Source organism: Corvus brachyrhynchos, unplaced genomic scaffold, assembly GCF_000691975.1.
Source record: "Corvus brachyrhynchos isolate BGI_N302 unplaced genomic scaffold, ASM69197v1 scaffold32, whole genome shotgun sequence".
Classification (NCBI taxonomy): Eukaryota; Metazoa; Chordata; class Aves; order Passeriformes; family Corvidae; genus Corvus; species Corvus brachyrhynchos.
In genome coordinates this window covers 16,611,641-16,621,057 of record NW_008237919.1, presented here as the reverse complement: position 1 = coordinate 16,621,057, position 9,417 = coordinate 16,611,641, and the positions used below count along the sequence as shown (strand labels likewise).

The 9,417-nt window shown below is 43.6% G+C and overlaps 1 protein-coding gene across 1 annotated transcript; it reads right to left on the bottom strand.

Annotated features, from left to right (window-relative positions):
* Window positions 1-2,683: 2,683 nt before the first annotated feature.
* On the bottom strand, window positions 2,684-9,165 carry RSPH1 (radial spoke head 1 homolog; the record flags this gene model as incomplete). Its single annotated transcript, XM_017733103.1, has 8 exons — window positions 2,684-3,057; window positions 4,822-4,920; window positions 5,343-5,508; window positions 6,995-7,066; window positions 7,373-7,508; window positions 7,741-7,831; window positions 8,818-8,923; window positions 9,037-9,165. Coding segments are annotated over 8 exons (822 nt in total), but the record flags the coding sequence as incomplete, so codon positions are not given.
* Window positions 9,166-9,417: the final 252 nt, after the last annotated feature.

The window sequence follows — 9,417 nt, the reverse complement described above, 5'->3', positions numbered from 1 at the left end:
TTGGGAAGGCTCCTGGCACCTCACATCTCTCCCGTGGGGCAGCTCTTGGTCTTTCTCCACTTCCCATTGGGACAGATCTTGGTATTTCTCATCTTCCCATTGCTCCAGCTCTTGGACATTCTCATTTCCCCACTGGGAAGGCTCCTGGTATTCCTCATCTTCCCACTGCTCCAGCTCTTGGACATTCTCATTTCCCCACTGGGAGGTCTCCTGTGGTTTTCCTCATCTTCCCACTGGGCCAGCTCTTGGTCTTTCTCCACTTCCCATTGGGACAGATCTTGGTTTTCCTCATCTTCCCACTGCTCCAGCTCTTGGACATTCTCATTTCCCCACTGGGAAGTCTCCTGATATTTCTCATCTTCCCACTGCTCCAACTCTTGGACATTCTCATTTCCCCACTGGGAAGGCTCCTGATATTTCTCATCTTCCCACTGCTCCAGCTCTTGGACATTCTCATTTCCCCACTGGGAAGTCTCCTGGTATTCCTCATCTTCCCACTGCTCCAACTCTTGGACATTCTCATTTCCCCACTGCGAAGGCTCCTGATATTTCTCATCTTCCCACTGCTCCAACTCTTGGACATTCTCATTTCCCCACTGGGGCAGTTCCTGGCCCATGTAGGGTTCCCACTCTCTCTCCTCCCTGGCCAAGTCCCACCCCACAGTCTGTGGCCCTGGCAGCTCTGTCCCCCCCACTGCCCCCTCCCACTGCTCCCCGAGGGCTTCCAGCCACCCAGGGCAGAGGCTGCGGGGGCAGCAGGGGCAGTGCAGGGCACGGCCCTGGCTCTGTGCCTTGGCTGGGGGGGAAGGAGGCGACTGCCTTGGCACAGCCACCTGCCCAGCCCTGGCCCCAAGGGAGCTGCCTCTGGCCCCATCCCAGCTCCGTCTTTCCCCTCTCGCTCCGGGGCTGGCCATCACCTGCGGCCTCATCCACAGGCCTGGCTGCTCCATGGCAGGGGGGGAGTTGGGGTTCACCTCCTCTCTGAGCATCTCCATCACGCGCTGCCACAGAGGCTCTCAGGGAAGCTGCTTCCTCGTGACAGAGTGGCTCTCCTGGGACTGGGCACCCCAGGGCTGGGCTCTGTTCCCCTTAGATACCCCTCTGGCAGGGCAGGGCTGTGTCATGTCACAATGGCCTCTGGGCACCACCATGTCCCGCATCACCAAGGGCCCTGACACAACACGCCTGTGTCACAAAGTGCCACCCCGGCACCCCAACAACAGCTGACCCCACTGAAGTGGCATGGAGCAGCCCCGGACTCGGGCACTTGTAGCCCCTGATGTGCCCAGGCCCCTGTGAGGGGGGCTTTCCTTAGGGACAGTGGCCCAGGAGAGGCATTCAGTGGCCCACCAATGACACCGGTGTCAAACTCAGGGGTTTTGTTGGTTTTCATACGACAAAAGTTTCCCCTTTCCTTGGTGTTACTGAGTGATGCTGTTTGCACACTAAGCAACAATTGCAAAGAGTTACGTGAACAGCCCTGCACATCATTTCATGCAATAAAGAACCCTTTTAATTCCCCTTGTGGGCACTGGGCTTTGGCTACCAATGGGCCCAGCTTTCTCCCCCAGACAAGAAAGATCACAGAATCTTTGTGTCCGGGAGGCTGAGGCCTACTTACCTGCCTTGTGGCAGAATTACAAAGCCCAGTGAACAAAATTGCCACACTTCCCCTCAATACCAAGCGAGCATTGCATGATGACACCCCTTAATGTCACCCTTGGGGCTCTGGCATCAGCCTTCATGTCCCTGTGGGAACAGCTACAGAGATCACGAGACCTTTTCCCCCACCCCAGCTTCACAGTGAAGGGTGAATGCAAGCTGCCCTTCTCTTCCTGCTGCCTCCTCTCCTGAGGATGGCAAAGTAACCAGGAGGAGACAGCCCATTCTGTGTTTCATTGTGTCTGCAGCCTGCAATATCAGTTCAGAGCTAAGTACTTTCTGAAAACCATGCTGGATGACTGTTGTTATCAGGAGGTTTGTGATAAAGGAAGGAAATTGGATAGTAAATAAAAGTTTCAGAATTCTTTATTTCTGTCCCATTACTTTTCAGGAAGTTCCACTTTGCTTTTCAGAGTGCCACCTTCTCAGCTTAGTGCTATTTGTGTCCTCCCTTCTCTTCTGACTTTCTTTGCCTGCTCTGTTTCTTTCATAGTGTCTGTGTATCTGTGGCACCTCCCAGCCAAAGACCCGCCCCTGATTTTTTTCCCAGTCCATGTGCTAAAACAACCCTTGACTAAGTTATGAAGGCTGGTTGTGAAATGTCATTGTAAGACCTTGCTCCACTTGGCTTTCAGCCCCTTCAGAGCTTTGTCTAAAGAGCAGGAACTTCTTTTCCTTGCTGGAAACTGGAATTCCAGACCATTGCAGTGTGTGCCATGGAGCACAGAGGGCAATTCCCGAGGCTTCCGGGGCGCTGTTTCTGCCGTGCCTCGCAGGGGAGCTGTGCAGGTGCAGGTGACAAGGTCCCGAAGCTGAGTGGGCTCCCAGAGCAAACAGCAAAGGCTTCTTTGCTGGACATTCCCAAGCACAGCCCCAGCTCGAAGCAGAGGGAAGAAGAAAAGGGAAGTGAGGAGCTGGCAGAACCCGGGAATGCTTGTGGCTGGGGGGGGGCCCGCGGCCGGGGTAGGATCCCATGAGGGAGAGATGCCTCTGCCCGAATGAAAGTGCAAAGGAGACCATATGAGGACAACACAGGGATTTTATTTACCAAGAAAGGGAAGGTACAGAGATAAAAAGCCAGCACAGCAACTATTAAAACTTTTTCACTATTTATACATTTTAGCACTGAATTCAACACCTGATTACAGGCTACATGGAATAAAGGAAGTTGCTGTGAGACTCGGAGATTATAAAGGGTCCAAAGATACACATTCCAGACAGAACAGTGACAGAAATGTTTATTCAAAGCATCTTAACACATCCTTTTACAAACAAAAATATTGCAGGCTTACCACACTAAGTCATCTATTCCAAAATTTCAGTTTTGGGGTCTTTTCCTTTAGTTGTACCCAATTCCTCTGTTTCCTCTGGTTCATCCTCCTAAATCAGTCATTTCTGTGGATTAGAAGGAAAAACAGGGCAAAGAGATGCATTTTATTATAAAACACTGGAAAGTAATCCCAGTAATCTGAAACATAACTCCAAGATTCTGCTGTCCACCTCAGCCCTCCTCACCCACTGCCTTTCAATGGCAATACTTGAATTTAAGTTGTTTACGTCGTTTGTCAGCTGGCAGACAGACTCAGTACACACACACTGACTGCCAGCCAGCCCATGTGTAACTCTGGAACAGCCAAAGAATGTCTCCTGCTTAGATGATATCATAAGGAATGCAAAACAAGGAGGAGGGAATCTCTGTGTGAAAAAAAAAAAATGATGGTAAAGGGGCAGGGAAGACCAGGCTGCAAGAAAATAGGTTTTGTTACATCTGGTCTTCACAGGATGTGTATTTTCTTCAAATCATTCCCTCTTAGTATAACTTAATCTTGCTAAACATAAAGACAAGGGGAACAATATGTTGCCTCATTAATTATGGCTGGCAACCTGTGCTGAAAAATGTTTAAAATCATCCGACTCCTTGATTCTGGAAATAAAGTGTTGGAAGGAACTTTGAGAACATCTATCACTTTGCTATGTTTTCATCTGCCTCTATGCCATATGTGACAGATACCTGGGATCATTTGTTCTCAAAAACACCCTACAAAAGCCACTGGGAAACCAGAACTGCTTTGTTGCAGTGGGCCAGAAAATTTATTAGAATCAAGTTCAGTCCAAATGGTTATTTGAGTCCAAAGGTCTTTGAGACAAAGCAGGCTCAATGCACTTTCGCCAAATCCAAAGCAGTGCTATAACCTGCTGAGATTTCTGCTGGATTTGACCCAAGCCCAGAGATCCTGTAAGATGTCAGTCCTACACACCAGGTCAGCCAGCTGCCTGCTCTGCCCTGAAGCTAGAGAGCACCTTCAGAGGAGAAAATTGAGAGACTACAAGAGCTGACCTAAATGTTTAGTGCATACCTCCAGGCATTTTCATATAGTTTAAGAGATTCTCTGATCCCTAAAGACAGTGGTTTGCTTGGATTTATTGTAAAATGGACTGACTACAAATGGATAAATTTATCTGGTATTTTCATACATCAGATAGCCAAGCTTGTAAATTTTAAGAATAAATACAAACAACACAATTGGGTGGAGGCATATAAGCTAAATATGAGTAAACATGGAGGCATCCCTGTTGCTTCTTGTAATTGTGAGTTTAAAACAGGCTTCTGAACAACCTGGAAGAAAACCTGAGCATCTGAATTCAAATCTCTTTGGTTTGTAGGAGAAAAAAACCAACCAGAGGCTATTCAAACCATAATGCATAATAACACCTAAAATTTGTTTCTTTGTATTTGTTTAGCCTGCTTTTGAACTACAATTGAGAGAATTAAGAATATACAGTTGCATTCATTACAGAAAAGTGAAGTGCTTGAAACTGCCTAAACTTCTCAGGATCTGACATATTCTCTCTCATTTTTGTAAAAAAAAAAAAAAAAGAAAATACTGGAAATGCAATCTCTTACAAATTCAGCTCTGCAAGTGTTGTCAAGTGTATATGCACTAAAGTGTCGCTTTTAATTTGTACTGTTGCAGTATGTGAGTTCTGCTTCTCACAGTTCACCTCTCCAGAGAGCTGCCCTCCTTATGAAAGGTACAGATTCCCATGGTCTCCCAGCAGCAGCATGGCTTCAGCTGATTGACATCCATAATTTCAAACCCTGACTACTAATTAAAGAATGAGCACACATGCCCCATTTCTTACCTTGATCCTACTGACCTTGGTTTACTTCTTCCTCTCTTCCCTCACCTTCCCCTCCATTGCTTGCTGGGTTAAAATCCTCACTGGAGGGCTCATGACCCCCACCCTCTGCAGTGACTGCAATATGAGAAATTAGAAATACCAAAGAAAATCAACTTTACAAATTTGCACTCAGCCTTTGTTTTCATGTAATGCCAGCTAACTCCTACTGAAGGCTGCAGTTGTTGTTCACATGAGAAATCCCACAAAATCGTCTCTGTTTATTACCAAGTTTATATAATAAGCCATGATGTAGAGTAAAATAGCTCACAGGCTCCCCAAGACAGTTTATCTCATGCTATGTGAAATAAAACAGATACATACATACATATTGTGCAGTTTATGAATGGACTTGGAAGTTCCAAACATTCAATACATGGAAAATCATAGGAAAAACAAAATAAAACACAAAACCTCTCTCACATCACTTGGTATTAAACCTGTAAAACGATGGTCACCATAGTGAAAGCATGGAGTTTCCAGATGTTTCCAGAACAAACCTGTAACTGAAGGAATTTTCTCTTCTTCAGTTACTGCTCCTTCTGCTTCTCTGGGGGCTGGCTCTTCCTCATGGGGAGACCAGGGTGTTAATTTGGTAATTTCTGATGCTTTCCATTTTGGTTCAACAGGTAATGGTGGCTCATCCTCTTCTTCCTCCTCTTTTTCCTGGAAGAGAACTCATGAAATCCAGTATCTCATTGCTACAGACAGTAACTAAGATGATGGGTTAGTCTACTAAAACCTCCTTATCTGGGATCAAAATGGCAATGACTGGGAAGTATTTACAGGTGGAGGAACTTCAGCAGCTGCAAAACTTGGACAAAAACTACACTTTGAACCTTGATGAAGTTCAGTTGACAATTACTGATGATTGATATCTGATGCTTTGTCTGGTAGATGCTTCACTGTCTCACACAGTAACAGACTGAAAAACCAGTTGTTTCTGCCTAAATCTTTGCTTAGGGAGGACATTTGAAAGGATCTAGGAAGCAGTAAGGTAGTGCACAAAGCTTATGGTTTTGAAATGTGAAGATATTTTTTTACATTTGAAAAAATCATGCTTTTTCTACAAATATGAAGGAGTCAATAATTGAATCAGTCTGTATTATTAGCTAATCTTTTCTCTTTTTTTTTATGGGCTTTGTTCTGCAATTACTTCAACTAAACCAAAAGGGCAAAATTTAATCTTACTTTAGTGACAGCACTGTCCCTTGCTTTACAAAGCTCATCCAAGAATTCCCAGCTGAACTAAGGAAATACACATTACTTTGGATACTCCTATCAATCTGATACTTAATTTGAGGATCTCTTGCTTTTAGCCTGAAAAAAGCAAAACAGTCTCCAAGCTTTGCAAATCTCTATCACAAGTGACAGGACTTTGATGATTTTTATTTTATCCTTCAGGAATGATTGCTGCATCAGAGAATTTTATTATGTGTAATGGCAACTAATGTCACGTAAGAGGTAGCAAACTCTAAGCTAAAATGTGGCATTTTTTCTTGAAATCAAACAGTAATATTAAAATATATTTCTTACTTCTGTAGCTATTTTTGCATCATATTAATCAGGAATGTTTCAAAACATTAATGCATAAAGGAGAAGGGAAAACACACTTTGACACCACTTTGATACTCCCTACAACTATTAGAAGCCATGGATATTAAGTTCCTAACAGGACCAGGACAACAATAGGATGTATTTCCCAAACATGAATCTGCTGGAAATTACCATTTGTATGCATAGCACCAAGCAGTTCAGAAATACAGGAAATATTGTTCATTATTTTCTGGTGTTCAGAAGAAAATGTCACAGAAGCTAAATATGCAGACAAATATATCTGTATTCCCCTGTGATTTGAAACTTCAAATGTTTTGGGAAGGTTCTGATTCTTTTTAAGCAGAAAGGATTCATATCTGCAAGCAGTGCAAAATCACACCTTGTAGTTTTCAAAGCTTACACAGTAGAGAACATTAAAAAAAAAGGCAAAATGAAACCTCATTTAGTTCTTAAGAATGCACAAGTTTCCACCCCTTTTTACTCATAAGATCTACTTTAACATCACTGTCTGTAAGGCATTTTACATATTCCTCAACAATAGATTTGATTTACTGAGTTCTCTGATACTCACTACAACTTGCACTATTTCTTTTACCTGCTCTGGTTCTATGTATTCACCATGCTGCTCACATCCCATATCAAAGATGAATTTGCCAGGACCTAAAGGCTGCATAAAGACATAAAAACATCAGCAGAACTGAACAGTTAATCCATTCTAAACACAGAAATGTAAAATATCCTTTACTAAAAATTCCATGCAATAGTCAGTAACACTACAGTTTGCAAGTGATGTTGCAAAGAAACTTGGCATTGTGTCCTACAGATTAATTCAGTTTCATGTGTTACACTTATGGTACAAGAAATACTACAAAAGATCAGAAGCCTAGCTTCTTATTTTAAGAGGAAATAGGTCATATTAAGGCAATTCCATGCTAACTGTTCAGATGAATAGAAAGTGTTCCTGCACACTTACCTTACCATTGAGAAACCTGCCCTTAAATCTATGGTTTAGGTGGATAAGTTCAGCTGGTCCTTCCTGGATTCCGTTTACCCAAGCACCAACATACTTAGATCCTGTGTCTTTATAGACATATGTGCCTTGCCCATGCCTAAGGAGAAAATTATTTTGTTTTATATCAGTGAGTATTAAGAATTTAGGATGTTGTTATAATTAAGGTATAAAACCAGTATTAATTAAGCAGCTGAAACTACTCAAGCTGGACTAAATTGCCAAGGTCACCCCTGGATGTCATTTGCTGCAGTCAGACATGCTCTGAAAATAATCTTTGCATTTTAATGCCACTGGGTGACTTGAAACATCCCTGTGAGAACGAAACAAACCTCTTGTTGTCAGCCCATTCTCCAGTATAAGTGTCTCCATTTGCATACAGATACTCTCCATAGCCCTGTCTCTGGTCATGCATCCAGTCTCCTTCAAGGACAAAAGGATAAAAGCAGTGTGAGACCTGGTTTATTTCTTTGTCTGATACAGTGGCCAGTTTGTAACATTATCATACAAGTATCAGAGAAGGAAAAGAAAGCTATGATACTCTTGGAATTCCTCACTATTCCTTACACCACTCCTTACTCTAGAGTCCCTTGCTCTTTTTTCATCAGTCTGTTCCTCTCCACATGTATTTATGCTGCTGCCTGACCTCTCTCTCCATTTTTCCATCATTATCTGTCTCTGTTATCACTTTCTATTACCATTATGAACACATAACAACCCAGTCCTATCTTTAAATGGGGTAATGTATTACAGCTGCATTAGATAATGTGACTTTTCCACATAAATTTTAAAGAGGAACTACTTTGACTTATTTGGTAAAGTTGTCCTGTCAGTCATGGGGCACATATATTCAGAAGGATGCTAGATGGTGTGTCTTAATTATTCTTCTAATCAAGCTAAAAAGTAGTTAAAAAAAAAAAAAATCACAGTGCTTATGTTCCTGCACGGCAAGATCAGGCTGTGCTTTTTGCTCTCAGCTTTTGGCCCTCACAAGGTGAATGTCTTTTTTTTCCTAGCTTAGAAAGGAGGGGGGAAATATTGTCCCTTGAAACTTAACTGATATTCTGAGTATTTCAGGTACTCTCCAGCAAGCAGGGAAACTGTGAATGTCAACTTCTCCAAACTTCAGAGGTGTCCCAATCCCTAAATAAGGACTCTGATAAGCAGCCAATTTTTTTAACGACAGATCTAATAAATGCCCTAAACTAAATCCCCATAAATAAACCCCAAGCTTCTCAGAACTATTACTAGAAAGGGAATAAGAGGACAGTATCTTGTAGCAAATGTATCTTCTTAAAATAAGACATTCTCCAATTCACTATCTCTTTTCATTTGTGGCGGAGGAGGAGTGAGAGGGGAATGTGTCCTTTTGGCTACAGAAATCCTTGCAACTGTGTTCAGTGTTTTACCTGCATATTTTGATCCATCTGGATAAAAAAATACACCTTTTCCATGCTTCTTGTTTTCAAGGTAGTCCCCAGTGTAGAGAGCACCGTTTTTAAACCTGTAGGTCCCCTGAAACACATTTGGTACAGACGAAATACCTGTCAGCTCTCACCCTTGGTTCAATACAGTGCCCAAATAACACAACTGCAGAAGCAGAACCACGACCAGGGTCGGTGTCTTACACGTCCACTCCTCAAACCATGCTTGTATTCCCCTTCGTAGGTGTCACCATTGGGCAGCCGTGCCTTCCCAAATCCATGCCGCTCCCCTTCGGAATTGCGATCGCCTTCATATTCCTGATAAACGCGGAGGGAAAATGGTTAAAGGGCTGGGCCTGACTGAATCCAACCTCATCACACAGAGGGACTCAGGTGTTTGTGGAAAGCTGCTCCAGCTCGGCTTCAGTCAGACCCCGGCACCCCCAGCCTTCTTGCCGCACAACTGAAAAGCGTGGATGCGTGCTTTCAAACCCATGGAAAAAGCGGGGCAGGTCGCACCTGGAACGACACAGCCGCTCTCCCGAAACCCCCTGCCCGGGGAGCGGCCCCCCGGGACCTCTCCTC